Source organism: Dreissena polymorpha, chromosome 16 (genome assembly GCF_020536995.1).
Source record: "Dreissena polymorpha isolate Duluth1 chromosome 16, UMN_Dpol_1.0, whole genome shotgun sequence".
Lineage (NCBI taxonomy): Eukaryota > Metazoa > Mollusca > Bivalvia > Myida > Dreissenidae > Dreissena > Dreissena polymorpha.
The window spans coordinates 36725301-36746219 of NC_068370.1; the positions used below are offsets into that span (position 1 = coordinate 36725301).

General features: G+C 38.3%; 2 protein-coding genes across 12 annotated transcripts in view; both read left to right on the forward strand.

Moving 5' to 3' along the window:
- LOC127862890 (UDP-sugar transporter sqv-7-like) overlaps nucleotides 1-6269 on the forward strand; it is a 123740-nt gene extending 117471 nt beyond the window's left edge. Inside the window, exon 12 of the mRNA XM_052402156.1 lies at nucleotides 6094-6269. The gene's annotated coding sequence lies outside the window, so the exon portion shown is untranslated. The remainder of the gene's footprint in view (nucleotides 1-6093) is intronic.
- Nucleotides 1-20919, forward strand: part of LOC127862884 (nuclear receptor-binding protein-like) — a 40595-nt gene that overhangs the window by 18615 nt on the left and 1061 nt on the right. For all 11 annotated transcript variants that reach the window (XM_052402146.1, XM_052402145.1, XM_052402137.1 and 8 more), the window contains exons 10-14: nucleotides 3251-3352; nucleotides 5165-5294; nucleotides 11317-11425; nucleotides 13131-13181; nucleotides 13604-13916. In XM_052402146.1, coding sequence (XP_052258106.1) covers nucleotides 3251-3352; nucleotides 5165-5294; nucleotides 11317-11425; nucleotides 13131-13181; nucleotides 13604-13916 — 705 coding nt within the window. The remainder of the gene's footprint in view (nucleotides 1-3250; nucleotides 3353-5164; nucleotides 5295-11316; nucleotides 11426-13130; nucleotides 13182-13603; nucleotides 13917-20919) is intronic.

Sequence of the window (20919 nt, forward strand, 5' to 3'; positions counted from 1 at the left end):
TTCAATATCCAAGAACACGGGTAGTACAGTACTACCTGTATTTTTGGATATGGTAGTACAGGTACTTATGGATTATAAGCGTTACTCCTTTTCTTTCAGTGTCAGTGGCAGTACCGTTACTAATTTCCCAAATCCTTATCTGGAGCTCTGCATGTGTATTCATATAATAAATATCATTACATAGAAAAGAGTGAATTTGTAATTTTCCCCTTTTTCTAAAAAACGACGCGTTTGTCCCCTTTGGACGGGCCCCGCCACCATTCCCCTATAGGTGAAAAAAAACACTGCTAGGTCAAAAACTAGGTCACATAATAGGTCAAAGAATTGAAAAACCTTGTGTAGACAAAAGAGGTCGCAGTTTTCATCCAATCTTTATGAAATTTGGTCAGAATGTTTATCTTACTGAAATCTGGGTTGGGATTGTATTTGGGTCAACGGGGTCAAAAACTAGGTCACTAGGTCAAAAACTAGGTCAAATAATAGAAAAACCTTGTGTTGACAGTAGAGGTCACAGTTTTCATCCAATCTTTATGAAATTTGGTCAGAATGTTTATCTTGATGAAATCTGGGTTGGGATTGTATTTGGGTCATCTGGGGTCAAAAACAAGGTCACAAGGTCAAATAATAGAAAAACCTTGTGTAGACAATATAGGTCGCAGTTTTCATCCAATCTTAATGAAATTTGGTCAAAATGTTTATCTTGATGAAATCTGGGTTGGGATTGTATTTGGGTCATCTGAGGTCAAAAACTAGATCACTAGGTCAAATAATAGAAAAACCGTCAACAATTTGTCTGTGTAGACAGTAGAGGTCACAGTTTTCATCCAATCTTTATGAAATTTAGTCAGAATGTTTATCTTGATGAAATCTGGGTTGGGATTGAATTTGGGTCATCTGGGGTCAAAAACTAGGTCACTAGGTCAAATAATAGAAAACCTTTATATAGACAATAGAGGTCACAGTTTTCATCCAATCTTTATGAAATTTGGTCACCCATTCACAAGGTCAAATAATAGAAAAACCTTGTTGAGACAATGGAGGTATCAGTTTACATCCAATCTTTATAAAATTTGATCAGAATGTTTATCTTAATGAAATCTGGGTTGGGATTGTATTTGGGTCACCTGGAGTAAAAATCTAGGTCACTAGGTCAAATAATAGAAAAACCTTGTGTAGACAATAGAGGTCACAGTTTTCATCAAATCTTTATGAAATTTGGTCAGAATGTTTATCTTGATGAAATCTGGGTTGGGATTGTATTTGGTTAGTCAGGTGAGCGATTCAGGGCCATCATGGCCATCTTGTTAAACTTTTCATACCGCTTGGAGGATTTTGATCAAACATCTGTAGCTGAATTACCTAAATCAGGGTTCCCAGCCAACCTGGAAATCGGGGAAAATCTGGATAAAGACTTTCACTTTTTCAAGTCAGGGAAAAGTCAGGGAATTTGGGAAAAGTAGCTGAAATCAGGGAAAAATCAGGGAATTATGTTTGGTCAGACTTTCCCTACTTGTGTCGAAAAGTCCATACAATTAAAACAGCAAATCCATTCCTCTGCATGGCTATGTGAAAATGTGTTGTAAGTAGGCTATCTGCTTCTCTGCAAAGGGTCTAGGGACTTTCTGAGTTTGAATTACATTTAATTTCTTTTAGTACTGTTGTTCCTTTTACTGTTAAAAAATATTGAAATATTTATTTCCAATTATTGTTGAAAAACAAACATTAAATTAAATAAATGAAAAGGCGAGGAATGGATGGCTGTTAGGGGAGATGGAAGGCCATTGCTATAAAATTACATAAATATAATACATGTCTGCAACTGCTATTTATTGAGAGTGTCTAAAACGAGAAATAGGCCGAAATAATGATGCTGGAATTTTTATTTTCCATCAGGGAAAAATCAGGAAAAAATCAGGGAATTTTGTTCATACAAAAAGCTGGGAACCCTGTAAATGTGTAGATGACCAGTATTGGCTGAATTAAAGAGCTTTCTCTTTTTGTCAATTGTAGAATATATATGTCAGTCTATGAGCCTATCAGTGTATGTGACACATTTCTGTTTAAATTACCTTGAGTACGAAGTGCTCAAGATGAGATTATTATGTTCACTGAATGTCCATTGTTTTTCCGTGTGTATCATGCGATGCTTCGTCAATTTTTAGAGTGTAACCACTCTTGAGCCTTCATTTTGCGACCAACCTTTATGAAACTTTGTCAGAATATTTTTCTTGACCATATAGAGTTCTGAATATTGGTCGTGTGCGTCCAAACACTAGGTCACCATATTGAGCCATAGACAAACCTTGTTGCCATTCTAGAAGCAATTTTTATGACTCATTCAAAATGAAACTTGGCAAAAATTTGTATCTTGACAATATTTATGCCTAGTTCTATTCTGTGTCATATGAACCCAAAATCTAGGTGAATGGGTCAAATCTTAGACCCATTAAACCTCACTAGTTGCCACATGTATGCCTGAGTTGTGATGGAGAATGGTTAGAATGTTTATTTTCACAGTATCTAGGCGGGGTCCAGACCCGGACTTGTATTCACCAAACATTTCTTCGACTTAAGTCTGAGAATAAAGACCTCTATCCACTTCATTCTTCATGTTAAACATTTTGTTAATTAAATAATCAACAGTGGTAGCCTGTATATACATGTATTCAAATGTTGGACATATTTTTCTTGGTCCTAAGTCTATTCTTTAGTCTTATGTCTAAGAATGGGTTTGGGGAATACAGGTTCGTGGACAGGTGCTTTCAAACATTTGGTAACAAGGTCAAAATGTAGAAAATTCCTGTAACAATTCCATAGGCCACATGTATGACTCAATCTTGGTGAAACTTTGTCAAAATGTTACTCTTACAATTCTACGCTAAGTTCAAATTGGGTCACAATGGTCCAAAAATAGGTCACAAGGTCAAATCTTAGATAAAACTTTAGTCATGAATGACTCAATCTTGATATAACCTGTCCCAATATTCATCTTGACAATATCAATTCCCTGATTGAATATGGGTGAAGTGCAGGCAATTGGTGTATCATAAACTCTAAAGATCATAACACCTCACTATAAGCATTTTGCAATTGTCTTTGTAATTTGCAAGTTGTGCGTCTTTAACATTTACCTGTTTTAATCACTGTAATTAGAGAATGAACCAGACCTGTGGGTGCTTTGCTACATGGCTAGTATAAATGCATTTTTGATTAATTGTAAGCCTCTAGATGTATGTAATTGTCTCCTCAGATGGCAGCACTTGGTATACAAGGGAATGGAGATGGTGGAAACAAAATTACAATGGAGGCAATAAATAAAACTCTTCAGTCTATTGATAACCCACTGCAAAGGGTAAGTATAATGCATGATGATGAATGTAGTGAGAAGCTGGAAGGAATGCACCATAACAAGAGCAAAGCCCAGTAAACCAAGACAAAGACAAAGAAGCTACGGTAGTCTTTCAACACAGCTTACTTCAGCTGTAAGCTAGATACTGACCTGTGTCCTTTCTTGGTCTCATCATCAATTGAGTTTAACCAACAAAATAACCAAACAGCAAACAATATTAGTATTTATCTTAAATCATCTTTTTTTAGATGTTTACACCATATGCAAACTAGTGAGTTTTAAGATTGCTTTTACATAGATGGCACAGATGTCAAATCAACGTTTCTTTTTTTGCATTATTTTTTATACGCCCGTATAAAATACGGGACGTATTATGTGAAACCCCTTGGCGGGCGGCGGGCGGGCGGCGGGCGGGCGGCGGGCGGCGGGCGGAAGGCATCACTTTGTCCGGACTCTAATTCAAATTGTATTCATCCGATCTTCACCAAACTTGGTCAGCAGTTGCATCTAGTTGATATCTAGGCCAAGTTCGAATATGGGTCATGCCGGGTCAAAAACTAGGTCATAGGGTCAATAAGTGCATTTTCAAAGGGGCCACTTTGTCCGGACTCTATTTCAAATTGTATTCATCCGATCTTCACCAAACTTGGTCAGCAGTTGCATCTAGTTGATATCTAGGCCAAGTTCGAATATGGGTCATGCCGGGTCAAAAACTAGGTCATAGGGTCAATAAGTGCATTTTCAAAGGGGCCACTTTGTCCGGACTCTATTTCAAATTGTATTCATCCGATCTTCACCAAACTTGGTCAGCAGTTGCATCTAGTTGATATCTAGGCCAAGTTCGAATATGGGTCATGCCGGGTCAAAAACTAGGTCATAGGGTCAATAAGTGCATTTTCAAAGGGGCCACTTTGTCCGGACTCTATTTCAAATTGTATTCATCCGATCTTCACCAAACTTGGTCAGCAGTTGCATCTAGTTGATATCTAGGCCAAGTTCGAATATGGGTCATGCCGGGTCAAAAACTAGGTCATAGGGTCAATAAGTGCATTTTCAAAGGGGCCACTTTGTCCGGACTCTATTTCAAATTGTATTCATCCGATCTTCACCAAACTTGGTCAGCAGTTGCATCTAGTTGATATATAGGCCAAGTTCGAATATGGGTCATGCCGGGTCAAAAACTAGGTCATAGGGTCAATTAGTGCATTTTCAACGGCGCCACTTTGTCCGGACTCTAATTCAAATTGTATTCATCCGATCTTCACCAAATTTGGTCAGAAGTTGTGTCTAGATGATATGTAGGTCAAGTTCAAATATGGGTCATGCCGGGTCAAAAACTAGGTCACGAGGTTACTTAGTGCATTTCAAGCATTTAGCATGGTGTCCGCTCTCTAATTGAAGTAGTTTTCATCTGATCTTCACCTAATTTGGTCAGAAGTTGTGTCTAGATGATATGTAGGTCAAGTTTGAACATGGGTCATGCCGGGTCAAAAACGAGGTCACATAGTGCATTTCAAGCATTAAGCATGTTGTCCGCTCTTTAATTGAAGTAGTTTTCATCTGATCTTCACCAAATTTAGTCAGATGTTACATCTAAGTGATATCTAGGTCAAGTTCAAATATGGGTCATGCCGGGTCAATAACTAGGTCTTGAGGACACTTTCAAGCATTGAGCATGGTGTCCAAAACCCTCGAACGGGCGTATCTTGTGACAGTTTGGCACTCTTGTTGAATTTATACAGAATATTATTGTCATATTTAGTAATATATCTTTTGTAACTTGATTATGTGCTGGCTGGCTGGGCTGTGTTGCAGGACTTTCTGGAGAAATGCCTGGAGAAGGACCCCATCAAGCGCCCCACCGTCAGGGACCTGCTCTTCCACTCCGTCCTCTTCGAGGTGCACCCTCTCACCTTGCTAGCAGCTCATGCCATTGTCAACAATGGTTTGTATCTCTTTCATTTCTAGCATCATCTAGAATGAAATTGTAAGCTCTGTCATTCCGTCATGACAGCTTGTCTGTCAGTTTGTCAACAAAACTGTATCCTGTGATTTTTATGTCCCCCATCATTATAGTGGGGAACATATTGTTTTTGCCCTGTCTGTTGGTCTGTCTGTTGGGTTGTTTGCTCCAACTTTAACATTTTGCCATAACTTTTGAAATATTGAAGATAGAATTTTTGAAAAAAAATTATGAGCTATTGTCATCACCTCGGCGTCGGCGTTGACGTCCGGTTAAGTTTTGCGTTTAGGTCCACTTTTCTCAGAAAGTATCAATGCTATTGCATTTAAACTTGGTACACTTACTTACTTTCATGAGGGGACTGGGCAGGCAAAGTAAGATAACTCTGGCATGCATTTTGACTGAATTATGTGCCCTTTTTATACTTAGAAAATTGAAAATTTTGGTTAAGTTTTGCCTTTAGGTCCACTTTTTTCAGAAAGTATCAATGCTATTGCATTCAAACTTAGTACACTTACTTACTATCATGAGGGGACTGGGCAGGCAAAGTTAGATAACTCTGGCGTGCATTTTGACAGAATTATGTGCCCTTTTTATGTCCCCCACTATAGTAGTGGGGGACATATTGTTTTTGCCCTGTCTGTCTGTTGGTCTGTTGGTCTGTCTGTCTGTTTGCGCCAACTTTAACATTTTGCAATAACTTTTGCTATATTGAAGATAGCAACTTCATATTTGGCATGCATGTGTATCTCATGAAGCTGCACATTTTGAGTGGTGAAAGGTCAAGGTCATCCTTCAAGGTCAGAGGTCAAATATATGTGGCCAAAATCGCTCATTTTATGAATACTTTTGCAATATTGATGATAGCAACTTGATATTTGGCATGCATGTGTATCTCATGGAGCTGCACATTTTGAGTGGTGAATGGTCAAGGTCAAGGTCATCCTTCATGGTCAGAGGCCAAATAAATGTGGCCCTAATCGCTTATTTTATAAATACTTTTGCAATATTGAAGATAGCAACTTGATATTTGGCATGCATGTGCATGTCATGGAGCTGCACATTTTGAGTGGTGAAAGGTCAAGGTCAAGGTCATCCTTCAAGGTCAGAGATCAAATATATGTGGCCAAAATCGCTTATTTTATGAATACTTTTGCAATATTGAAGATAGCAACTTGATATTTGGCATGCATGTGTATCTCATGGAGCTGCACATTTTGAGTGGTGAAAGGTCAAGGTCATCCTTCACAATGTCTAGGTCATCCTACAAGGTCAAACATCATATAGGGGGACATTGTGTTTCACAAACACATCTTGTTATACTTAGAAAATTGAAAATTTTGGTTAAGTTTTGTGTTTAGGTCCATTTTATTCCTTAAGTATCAAAGCTATTGCTTTCATACTTTAAACACTTACTAACTATCATAAGGGGACTGTGCAGGCAAAGTAATGTAACTCTGACTGGCATTTTGACTGAATTATGTGCCCTTTTTATACTTAGAAAATTGAAAATTTGGTTATGTTTTGTGTTTAGGTCCTTTTTATTCCTACAGTATCAAAGCTATTGCTTTCATACTTGCAACACTTATTAACTATCGTAAGGGGACTGTGCAGGCAAAGTTATGTAACTCTGACTGGCATTTGGACGGAATTATGGGCCCTTTATACTTAGAAAATTGAAAGTTTGGTTAAGTTTTGTGTTTTGGTCCACTTTACCCCTAAAGTATCATAGATATTGCTTTCATACTTGGAACACTCGCAAACTGTCATAAGGGTACAGTAAAAGGACAAGTTGCATAACTCTGGATGTCATTTTTATGGAATTATGGCCCTTTTTTGACTTAGTAACTTTGAATATATGGTTAAATTTTGTGTTTCGATCCACTTTACTTCTTAAGTATCAAGGCTATTGCTTTCAAACTTCAAATACTTTCATGCTATCATGAGGTTACTGTACCTGGCAAGTTGAATTTTACCTTTACCTTTGAATGACCTTGACTCTCAAGGTCAAATTATTAAATTTTGCTAAAATTGCCATAACTTCTTTATTTATGATTAGATTTGATTGATACTTTGACAAAACTACTCTTACCTGACATACCACAATAGACTCCACCCAAACCATCGCCCGTGCCCCCCCCCCCCTTCCCCCCGAATCCCCCCCCCTTTTTTTTTTTTTTTTTTTTTTTTTTTAAAGATTATCTCACAAATGACCACCACACCCTCACACTATACCCCCCCCCCACCCCACCCCCTCCCCAAATTTTTTTTTTTAAACGGTTAAAAAACAAAACTGTTTATTTTGATTATTTTATGTTTGAAATACCGTCCAACCATCGCACCCAAGAATCCCCCCCTCCCCCCACCCCCACCCGAATCCCCCCCCCCTATTTTTTTTAATTTTTTTTTTAAGATCATCTCACAAATTACCACCACAGCCTCACACTATACCCCCCACCTCACCCCCCCCCCCCAATTTTTTTTTTGAAACTTAAAAAACACAAATATTTATTTTATTATTTTATGTTTGAAATACCCTCCAACCATCGCACCCAAGAATCCCCACCCCCACCCACCCCCCTACCACCCCCCACCCCCCGATTATTTTTTTTTCCTTTTTTTTGCATTTTTGGAACATAATGTAATAAATGTCCACACACCCACACAATGCACCCCTCTTCACTCCACCCCTCCCTCCTTTGTGATTGAAAATGAGAGTCCCTTCACCTTTAAAAAGAAAATAGATGAGCGGTCTGCACCCGCAAGGCGGTGCTCTTGCAATATTTGGCATGCATGTGTATCTCGTGGATTAATTTTTGTTTAAAGTGGCGCAAAAGAGGACATAGTGTTTCCGACAAACACATTTCTTGTTATTATTAAACGTAGTATATCATTGACTTCAATCTCAGGATTATGCACAAGATTTAGTTTTTCTTCAGACATCCAAGTTCATGTCACTGTTAAGAAAGCTTAACTATATCACTCAAGTACATAGGATATCTGTAGGAAACATAGTAAAAACATTCTTGTGTCTGTCCATCTCTTTCATTGTTAATCAGTCCATCTTTCTGCATCACATGGGCATGTATTTATTTTTTAAACTCAAAGCACTTGTGGGATGCTCTTGTGTTTATGATATATCCGGCCTCTATCATGGTGCATCTCGTATTGTGTGTTCATGGTATGTCGGGCCTCCATCATGGTATGTCTCGTATTGTGTATTCATGGTATGTTCGGCCTCCATCATGGTACATCTCGTATTGTGTGTTCATGATATGTTCGGCCTCCACCATGGTACATCTCATATTGTGTGTTCATGATATATTCGGCCTCCATCATGGTACATCTCGTATTGTGTGTTCATGGTATGTCCGGCCTCCATCATGGTACATCTCGTATTGTGTGTTCATGATATGTTCGGCATCCATCATGGTATGTCTCGTATTGTGTGTTCATGGTATGTTCGGCCTCCATCATGGTACATCTCATATTGTGTGTTCATGGTATGTCTGGCCTCCATTATGGTACATCTTGTATTTTGTGTTCATGGTATGTCCGGCCTCCATCATGGTACATCTCGTATTGTGTGTTCATGGTATGTCCGGCCTCCATCATGGTACATCTCGTATTGTGTGTTCATGATATGTCCGGCCTCCATTATGATACATCTCTTATTGTGTGTTCATGGTATGTCCGGCCTCCATCATGGTACATCTCGTATTGTGTGTTCATGGTATGTCCGGCCTCCATCATGGTATGTCTCGTATTGTGTGTTCATGATATGTCAGGCCTCCATCATAGTACATCTCGTATTGTGTGTTCATGGTATGTCCGGCCTCCATCATGGTACATCTTGTACTGTGTGTTCATGGTATGTCCGGCCTCCATCATGGTACATCTCGTATTGTGTGTTCATGGTATGTCCGGCCTCCATCATGGTACATCTCGTATTGTGTGTTCATGGTATGTCCGGCCTCCATCATGGTACATCTCGTATTGTGTGTTCATGTTATGTCCGGCCTCCATCATGGTACATCTCGTATTGGGTGTTCATGTTATGTCCGGCCTCAATCATGGTACATCTTGTATTGTGTGTTCATGGTATGTCCGGCCTCCATCATGGTACATCTCGCATTGTGTGTTCATGGTATGTCCGGCCTCCATCATGGTACATCTCATATTGTGTGTTCATGGTATGTCCGGCCTCCATCATGGTACATCTCGTATTGTGTGTTCATGGTATGTCCGGCCTCCATCATGGTACATCTCATATTGTGTGTTCATGGTATGTCCGGCCTCCATCATGGTACATCTCATATTGTGTGTTCATGGTATGTCCGGCCTCCATCATGGTACATCTCGTATTGTGTGTTCATGGTATGTCCGGCCTCCATCATGGTATGTCTCATATTGTGTGTTCATGGTATGTCCGGCCTCCATCATGGTATGTCTCATATTGTGTGTTCATGATATGTCCGGCCTCCATCATGGTATGTCTCATATTGTGTGTTCATGATATGTCCGGCCTCCATCATGGTATGCCTCATATTGTGTGTTCATGATATGTCCGGCCTCCATCATGGTATGTCTCATATTGTGTGTTCATGGTATGTCCGGCCTCCATCATGGTATGTCTCGTATTGTGTGTTCATGGTATGTCCGGCCTCCATCATGGTATGTCTTGTATTGTGTGTTCATGGTATGTCCGGCCTCCATCATGGTATGTCTCATATTGTGTGTTCATGGTATGTCCGGCTTCCATCATGGTATGTCTCATATTGTGTGTTCATGGTATGTCCGGCCTCCATTATGGTATGTCTCGTATTGTGTGTTCATGGTATGTCCGGCCTCCATCATGGTATGTCTCGTATTGTGTGTTCATGGTATGTCAGGCCTCCATCATGGTATGTCTCGTATTGTGTGTTCATAGTATGTCCGGCCTCCATCATGGTATGTCTCATATTGTGTGTTCATGATATGTCCGGCCTCCATCATGGTATGTCTCGTATTGTGTGTTCATGGTATGTCCGGCCTCCATCATGGTATGTCTCATATTGTGTGTTCATGGTATGTCCAGCATCCATCATGGTATGTCTCGTATTGTATGTTCATGATATGTCCGGCCTCCATTATGGTACATCTCGTATTGTGTGTTCATGGTATGTCCGGCCTCCATCATGGTACTTCTCGTATTGTGTGTTCATGGTATGTCCGTTCTCCATCATGGTACCTCTCGTATTGTGTGTTCATGATATGTTCGGCCTCCATCATGGTACATCTCGTATTGTGTGTTCATGGTATGTCTGGCCTCCATCATGGTATGTCTCGTATTGTGTGTTCATGGTATGTCCGGCCTCCATCATGGTACATCTCGTATTGTGCGCCTGCGGCATGTGTTGCCATCTTTAAGTTTGTAATTGCTCTAGAGGCCTAATTTTTTATCCAATCTTGATGGAACTCTGTCAGAATGTTATTCTTGACAATATGAAAGCTAACTACAATTATGTGCACTCAAACCAAAGGTGGCTAGGTCGAATCTTAGAAAACAGTGTTATCCCTGTAAATGTATATATCTTGATGAAGCTTGGTCAGTATGTTTTTCTTGAAAACTTGTAATGAAATTTGGGTCACATGCGTCCAAAAATAAGTTCCTAGGATGATTGTTAGAAAAACATTGTTTACAGTCTAGATATCAGAATGTTTATCCTCACATTATTTAGGCCGAGATTCGCTCATTATCATGTATTTCCTAAACTAGATAATCTGATCATATCTAATAGAAACCTTGTGTTCTTTCTTTAGGCCTTATTTATGAATCAATCTCAATAAAACTTGGTCAGAATGGTGATCTTGACAAAATCTATGCCAAGTTTGAACTGGTAATGTGAGTGCAAAAACTAAGTCACTCAGTTGAATTTTAATAAAACCCTTTTTAACACTGTAGACGTTGTACACCAAAAGATAAAAACAATTGCCCAAGTGTGATACTGCTCATGTGTTTCAGCTCAATTGGTGGAGAGCATAGCAGAAGACACCCACATTTTGAAAGTTGATCCAAAGAAAGTGATTGCTGAGATCAAATACCATGGGGATGAGGAATCTACGCTCTGGAGGTACCTGGACAGGCACTCCACATATTCTATCCTGCTACAGTGTTGTCTTCCACACCTTTACACTAACTCTCTCTTTTCATTGACAATATAAAATGCTATTACATAATTTATGAAGCCAATATGTTCAGACAACTGTATGCTAGTTATAGTGTTCCTGTAATCGTTCTACCAAAATTGTACGAATTCTTCTAGCAGTTGCAGAACCTGGCTGTCAGAAATACTGAGAATACATGGCTTGTGCGGGGATGGAGAAAGTTTATTAAATGAGGCATAGAAAATGTACATAGGGCAAGCTTTAGCAAGCCTTTTTTGGTGATAACGGATAGACTCTCCATTCATGCACCTACAGTGTACTGGTATTCAAATTATCCAGTCTCTACTAAATTGCTTTTCAAAGCATTTAAGTTAAATGTTTTCTGATCATATGTTTTATGATGAGTTTTTAACTTAAATCCACTTGAATTTATTCATACTGCTGGAAAAAGTCCTCCTATTCTTCCCATCTTGTCTAGTCATTGTTTATCTCTAAATTGCAAAAAACACTGCAAATATGCTAGTTTATTGTATCCATCCTAATATAATTCATGTACCGCAAAGTAGGCTTTAAAAAAAAATGCAGTTGTGTACATATTATTGATGAGAATGAATATTGGACTATTCGAACATTGGCAAAATATTTGAATCCAAAATCTGTATTCTAATATTCTATATTAAAGCAAACAAATATCCAAAAGTTGCATTTTTTGTTTAGTGAACCAAAATAGACTCGTGTCAGTCATTGCTTGGAGAACAGCTGTCATCAATTAACAAGATGGTAATTGTCATACCGTCGGGTATCTGGGGAGGGATAGTGTTTGTACCTTTTTTTCTTGGAGGTTACACAGGTGTTTATTAACCGTGTTTAGGCTTTTGTCTAAGACAATTAACATGTTATTCATAGTTCAGGTTCTTAATATAACAATAGATAGCCAAAAGACTTAGATTACATTTGAATGGCCAATAATTTTTATAAAAATATTCATGCGTATTCAGTCAATGATTAGCGAATCAGAATTAAGTCCCTCAAATATTGATTATAAGATTTGTAAAAAGTATCCTTTTTTAAGTTTTGAAGTTTTAACTGTGTCACTGGGAATCAGAAATAATTATTGGGAAACCTCTAGTAGCTACATTTATTTGCACAATCATCATGTAACTTACCTAGAATATTTTTTCTAGTGATATCTTGGTCAAGTTTTCAAATGGTTCTAAATACATTACATCCTTCCTCAGGTTTAGCGACCTATGGCCTATGGCCTTCTTAAAAATTCAATCCCATAGACTTACTGTAATTGGTGAGACAATAATGCACCTACTGCACCTGATACACTTGTTTAAATAAAATTTAGCAACTAAGGCCTTTAAAACCTGGTTTTGATGCATTGGTATATTATTTGTAATACATGTATTTCAATTAAGTTCTTAATAATAATATATTGAAAACTGTTAAGTATGAGAAAAGTCCAGAAAACTGGTTGTGAAATCAGTTGGATGTTAGAATGCCATGTTGTTGTAGATATTGAATCGACTTCATTTTGAAGGCAGCAAGGGCATTCAGATGTTACAGATGGTATCTTTGATTGAGTAAAATTATGGAAGCCATTAGGGCCATGCTTTCCATGTTGTTGCAAATTATTTGCACTCAGAAATAATTGTCTGCTTTCAGGTTTCACCAAGTTCAAGGACAGGAATTAGAGAAATTTTTAGAAGATGTCAGGTACAATCTTGTATTTTATGTATGGTTTTAACTCTTTCAGTGCTGGAACCAAATTTTGAAGGCATTTGCAAACAGTTTGGATCCAGATGAGATGCCACAGAACCTGGTGTCTCATCAGGATCCAAACTGTTTGCTATTCTGATAGTATTCTTTGAAAAAAATCGAAGAAACTGCTGATTTTAGACAACATTTTAGCAGACAACAAATTTCCCAGCATGCAAAGGGCATACATGCCATAAATTTTCAGACCAATTCCAGGACATTTAGCTCTTTTCTGGGACATTGGCCGATTTTCCGGGACATGTATACATATAGCGATATATATATAGGGTTAAATATGCTAAGTGTATTTTGCTTTTATAGTGTTTAATTTTCAGCAATTATTTTGTTCTAGAGAATTTTTTTTTTTAATTTTTCTCCAGAAATGGGATCTATCCACTCACAGCCTTTGACCTACCACAGCCCCCACAACAGAATCAGAGAGCTGTGACTCCTGAAGCAACTGAGCAGGAGAAAGTTGTTACTCCTGAGCCCCAAGACATAGAAACTCGTCGAGTGATGAACATTTCTTCTTGTCAGATTAAGAGTGTAGAGGATCAGCAGTCAGTCTTCCACCTGACCCTCGTGTTACGTATGGATGACAAGATCAACAGGCAGCTTGACTGTGAATTTGGAGAGGAAGACAGTGCTTTGGTGCTAGCAGAGGAGCTCGTCCATTATGGGTTCATCAGTGAGGTTTGTAGCAATATAAAATGATATTGCATTATGGGCATGTTATTATGTTTAATACAGGCATTATTATACCCCCACAAACGAAGTTTAGGGGGGTATATAGGAGTGAACTTGTCGGTCGGTCTGATTGTCGGTCCTTATTAAGTGTCCGCTCTCTAATTCAAGTAGATTTCATCCGATCTTCACCAAACTTGGTCAGAAGTTGTATCTACATGATGTCTAGGCCAAGTTAGAACATGGGCCTTGACGGGTCAAAAACTAGGTCACGGTGTCACTTAGTGCGTTTTAAACATTCAGCAAGTTGTCCGCTCTCTAATTAAAGTAGTTTTCATCCGATCTTCACCAAACTTGGTCAGAAGTTGTATCTACATGATGTCTAGGCCAAATTCGAACATGTGCCTTGCCGGGTCAAAAACTAGGTCATGGGGTCACTAAGTGCGTTTTAAACATTCAGCATGTTGTCCGCTCTCTCATTCAAGAAGTTTTCATCCGATCTTCAACAAACTCGTTCAGAAGTTGTATCTAGATGATCTTAAAGGGGCCTTTTCACAGATTTTGACATTTTTTAACTTATTCATTAAATGCTTTATATTGATAAATGTAAACATTTGATCGTAAAAGCTCCAGTAAAAAATCAAGAAAAAAAATTAAAAAAGGAAAAGAACATTGCCCGGAGCAGGTTTCGAACCAGTGACCCCTGGAGTCCTGCCAGAGTCCTGAAGTAAAAACGCTCTAGCCTACTGAGCTATTCCGCCGAGTACACATTCGACGTATTTTATACCTTATATAAGCAATCTTTGTAGTTTCACAAAATTTAACGACAAAAACAGAACTCTCCAAATTATTCAATCGTTTCGCGTTGCAACGCTTTATAATTTTTAGGTTTTAAAATCATCAAAAGATGAATATAATGGCTATATTAGACCATGGTAAATGTTCAGTATTACTGTTTCCTCACAAATATCATAACTAAAACGAAAACTTACGAATCTGAAACAACTCTTTTCAATTTTGTCAATTTACCAAAGCGTGAAAAGATCCCTTTAAGGCCAAGTTCGCTAATGGGCCTTGCCGGTCAAACACTAGGTCACGGGGTCACTTAGTGTGTTTTTATACGCCCGTCTATGACGGGACGTATTATGGTATACCCCGCGTCCGTCTGTCCGTCCGTCCGTCCGTCCGTCCGTCTGTTAATGTCGTACGCTACGTCAAATATCCTTTGACAGATTTTCTTCAAATTTTAACACAATCTTAATATTGATAAACCCTGATCCCCTTTCGTTTTTGACGGAATTCTGAATTGTCGTTCCAGAGTTATGGGACTTTGTTCGTCAAAATTTCGTGATTTCATTGAATGTCCTACTGTAGCTCAAATATCCTTCGATGGATTTTTTTCAAATTTCAACACAATCTTAATATTGATAAACCCTGATCCCCTTTCGTTTTTGACGGAATTCTGAATTGTCGTTCCAGAGTTATGGGACTTTGTTCGTCAAAATTTCGTGATTTCATTGAATGTCCTACTGTAGCTCAAATATCCTTCGATGGATTTTTTTCAAATTTCAACACAATCTTAATATTGATAAACCCTGATCCCCTTTCGTTTTTGACGGAATTCTGAATTGTCGTTCCAGAGTTATGGGACTTTGTTCGTCAAAATTTCGTGATTTCATTGAATGTCCTACTGTAGCTCAAATATCCTTCGATGGATTTTTTTCAAATTTCAACACAATCTTAATATTGATAAACCCTGATCCCCTTTCGTTTTTGACGGAATTCTGAATTGTCGTTCCAGAGTTATGGGACTTTGTTCGTCAAAATTTCGTGATTTCATTGAATGTCCTACTGTACCTCAAATATCCTTCGATGGATTTTTTTTTTTTTTTTTTTAGTATCCCTGAAAAATTGAACAAGGTGAGCTTTTTTCTATTCCGATTGTACACTACCACTTACCCATCTACATTTCTCTTTTATTATTGGTCAAAATATCTATAACAGGTTTACTTCAACTCCATATCCTCTAAAGAAATGCATACATATACTCAAAAAAAGATATGGTATGAATGTCAAGGAGACGGCGCTCCATGCTCATGTACTTATAAAATAAACCATGTATTCAAATACAAATAAACTGAAGTAAAAAAATGATTCAAAGGGTTATTTATTATCTTACTACTTCATTGGCGAACGACGGGCGTATCATGCGCTCATGGCGCAGCTGTTTATTTAACATTCAGCATGGTGTCCTCTGTCTTATTCAAGTAGTTTACACCCGACCTTCACCAAACTTGGTCAGAAGATTTATCTAGATTATCTGTAGGCCAAGTTCGAACATGGGCCATGCCAGATCAAAAACTAGGACAGGGTCACTTAGTGCGTTTTACACATTGAGCATGGTGTCCGCTCTCTATTTCAAGTAGTTTTAATCCGATCTTCACCACACTTAGTCAGAAGTTGTAACTAGATGATGTGTAGGTCAAATTCGAACATGGGCCATGCCGGGTCAAAAACTTGGTCATGGGGTCACTTAGTGTGTTTTAAACCTCACCATGTTGTCCGCTCTCTAATTCAAGTAGTTTTTATCCAATCTTCACCAAAATTGGTCAGAAGTTGTATCTTGATAATGTCTAGGGCAAGTTTGAATATGGGTCATGCCGGGTCAAAAACAAGGTCACTGGGTTACTTAGTGCGTTTTAAACATCACAATCTTGTCCGCTCTCTAATTCAAGAAGTTTTCATCCAATCTTCACCAAACTTGGTCAGAAGTTGTATCTAGATGATGTCTAGGTCAAGTTTGAATATGGGTCATGCCAGGTCAAAAACTAGGTCATGGGGTATCTTAGTGCGTTTTAAACCTCACCATGTTGTCCGCTCTCTAATTTAAGTAGTTTTCATCCAATCATCACCAAACTCGGTCACAAGTTTTATCTAAATGATCTCTAGGACAAGTTTGAACATGGGCCATTCCGGGCCTTAAACTAGGTCACGGGGTCACTTAGTGCGTTTTTTAACATTCAGCATGGTGTCCGCTCTCTAATTCAAGTAGTTTACATCAGATCTTCACCAGTGCGTTTTTTAACATTATGATTCAGCATGGTGTCCGCTCTCTAATTCAAGTAGTTTGCATCAGATCTTCACCAAACTTGGTCAGAAGTTGTATGGAGATGATCTTAAGGCCAAGCTAGAACATGGGCCTTTCTGGGTCAAAAACTAGGTAAAGGGGTCACTAAGTGTGTTTTAAAAATTGAGCATGGTGTCTGCTGTTTTTTGTGGAGACGACATGCAAAATATTATGTGTCAATGCGCCATGTGGGGGTAATAGTCACGTCTGTGACAAAGTTCTAGTTTGATACTTAATTTCAAGGTGGTATATTTGGTAAGCTACTAACATATAATCTGCCCAATTGAAACATATTAGAAAACATGCATAACAAAGTGACATAATTTAATGCATTTCCAGGTACAAATGGAGATACTCCATAAAATGGTTGGGACATTTGAACTCAAAGGGGGACTTGCCTGCAGGACACCTAAATTGATCTTTCATTTTACCAGCACATTAGTCAGCAGTCAGTGTACCGGGAATACTTACAATAAACTAAACTGGGTTTTATTACCTTAAACCGGTCACTGTAAAAATATGATAAAAGTGTCACCAGATAAGTGCAACTGGGCAGAATTCTGGTAAAATATCATTGTAAAATAAACTGTCAGAAAATTTAGAGTCATTAATTGTGGACAAATTTAGTTATTAAAAATAACTGATTTGGTCAAAAGCAAGGGTGTCAAAATATTGGATTACCGGAATAAACCCCCTTTGGAAGAAACAACCTTCCCTAAAAACGACATAGCGAAAGAAACCCCCTTTCACAGTTTGCATACACGGAAGAAACACCATCGCATAAAAATAGATTTGAAATAATTGGATGAAAGCTGTGGAATTAATTGCGTAATTAAGTGGGATTTAAATATTTTCTCATATTCAAAGGGAAGTCATTCTGGACTTATTGCTACGACATTGCTCTTTTTAAACAAGGGCTGTTTGTAAAACATGCCCCATATGGGCTGACAGTTGTAGTGGCAGCATTGTGTGAATACGTTATTTGTCACTGTGACCTTGACTTTGACCTAGTGACCTGAAAATCAATAGGGGTCATCTGCCAGTCATGATCAATGTACTTATAAAGTTTCATGATCCTAGGCCTTATTATTGTTGAGTTATCATCCAGAAACCATTTTACTGTTTTGAGTCACTGTTACCTTGACCTTTGACCTGAAAATTAATAGGGGTCATATGCCAGTCATGATCAATGTACCTATGAAGTTTCATGATCCTAGGCGTAAGCATTCTTGAGTTATCATCTAGAAACCATTTTACTGTTTCGAGTCACTGTGACCTTGACCTTTGACCTATTGGCCTGCAAATCAATAGGGGTCATCTGCCAGTCATGATCAATGTACCTATGAAGTTTCATGATCCTAGGCGTAAGCTTTCTTGAGTTAACATCTGGAAACCATTTTACTATTTCGAGTCACTGTGACCTTGACCTTTGACCCAGTGACCTGAAAATCAATAGGGTTCGAGTCCTCATTAATATAAAGACACTGAAGAAGTTTGAAAAGAATCGGATGAAAACTGTGGACTTTATCAGGTAAACAAGAAAAAGTAACCATTTTATTATTTCGAGTCACTGTTACCTTGACCTTTGACCTAGTGACCTGAAAAAGGGGTCATCAGCCAGTCATGATCAATGTACCTATGAAGTTTCATAATCCTAGGCCTAAGCATTCTTGAGTTATCATCCGGAAACCATTTTACTTTTCGAGTCACTGTGACCTTGACCTTTGACCCAGTGACCTGAAAATCAATAGGGTTCGAGTCCTCAATAATATAAAGACACTGAACAAGTTTGAAAAGAATCGGATGAAAACTGTGGATTTTATCGGATAAACACAGACAGACACCATGCCATCCCATAAGCTCTTCTGCCTTTGGCAGTAGAGCTAAAAAACTACAACAATGTTTCATGATCTATTATAATGGCACATCAGCCACATGTAAATTCCCTCGGGCCATTATATACCAGGTGCATTATGATTGACAGCTGTCAAAAGAAGTTTTACAGGGTTGGGTAGGGGTTTACTGGAGTCACATGTTGGGTGGTTGGTTTGGTAGTCTATTGTCATTTCTTGTTCTTCAAATTTCGTCTTCAGTTTTTTTTAGCTCACCTGAGCACAATGTGCTAATGGTGAGCTTTCATGATCGCCTTTTGTCCATCATGCGTTGTGCTGCGTCAACATTTGCCTTTTTAACACTCTAGAGTCCACATTTAATGTCAGATCTTCATGAAATTTGGTCAGAAGATTTGTGCCAATTATATCTTGGATGAGTTCGAAAATGGTTCCGGTTGGTTGAAAAACATGGCCGCCAGGGGGCGGGTCATTTTTCCTTATATGGCTATAGAAAAGCCTTGTTTACACTCAAGAGGCCACATTTATTGTCTAATCTTTATCCTCATGATATTTTGGACGAGTTCAAAGATGGTTCCAGTTGCTTCAAAAAACATGGCCACATGTATAGTCCGATCACCATAAAAAATGGTCAGAAGATTGATCCCCAATGACATCTTGGATGAGTTAGAAAATGCTTCCAGTTGCTTGAAAAACATGGCCACCATGAGGTGGGGCATTTTCCCTTATATGGCTATAGTAAAACTTTGTTAACACCTAGAGGCCACATTTATTGTCTGATCTTCATGAAACTTTTCAGAACATTTATTTTTGTGATTTCTTGGATGAGTTCGAAAATGGTTCTGGTCTGTTGAAAAACATGGCCACCAGGGGGCGGAGCATTTTTCCTTATATGGCTATAGTAAAACCTTGTTAACACTCTAGAGACTACATTTATTGTCTGATCTTTATCCCAATGATATTTTGGATATGTTCAAATATGGTTCCAGTTGCCTTAAAAAAACATGGCCGCCAGGAGGCGGGACATTATTCCTTAAATGGCTTTTAGTAAAAACTTGTTAATACTCTTTAAGTCACATTTATAATCCAATGTTCATGAAACTTGGTCAGAACATTTGTTTTAATAATATCTTGGATCAGTTCAAAAATGGTTCTGGTCTGTTGAAAAACATGGCTGCCAATTGGTGGGGAATTTATCCTTGAATTGGTATAGTAAAACCTTGTTAGCACTCTAAAAGTAACATTTGTAGTTCACTCTTCAGGAAACTTGGCCTGAACATTTGTTCTAATGATATCTTGGGCTGCACAGAACAGGTCAGCACCTTTGTATATCACGTGAGTGACTTTGGGTCTTTCAGGCCCTCTTGTTTCAATTAACATGAATCTTGACACGCCATTAAGCAGTGCACAACATTTATTGTGTGCTGATATTTAAAAGGAATTATTTTTGACTGTCTTGAATAAAAGTTTGTCGTTTGTGTTTCACTTACATATAACTTCTCCTGCTGTGTACTAAAAGGGAGTAGAAGTGTGTTACATAATATTTAGCTCACCGTGTACTTACGGGGAGCATTTAGGCTACCATGTTTTCCCTTATCCCACATGAGTGCATGTTTTTGTTAATTTTTTTTCCAAAAACTTCGACTACTAAACCCCTAGACAATCTTTTGTTTATTCAAATCGTACCCTTGGGTTCGAAAATGGCTAGCACCAAGAGTTACATGATTTGTAAAGACTGGTATTGCAAAATAACACCATCTTCTTTTCTTAATCGACAAGCCCTGCAGTGGTGTAATTTGGCATATAACATCATATGGTGGTTCTCTACCGTACCAAGTTTGTTCAAATTATGGGTAAATAAAAAAGGGTTTGTTAAATGTATTAGATTGTGTGTCATATTGAACTAAATTATACTGTGAAATTAAATGTGTAAAGATTTTTTTTTTGTAGACTTGAGTCTTAGAATTTGTTGGTGAATACAGGCCCTGAATTTCATGTCAACTAATACATCTATAGGCCTTTCCAATGACTAGGT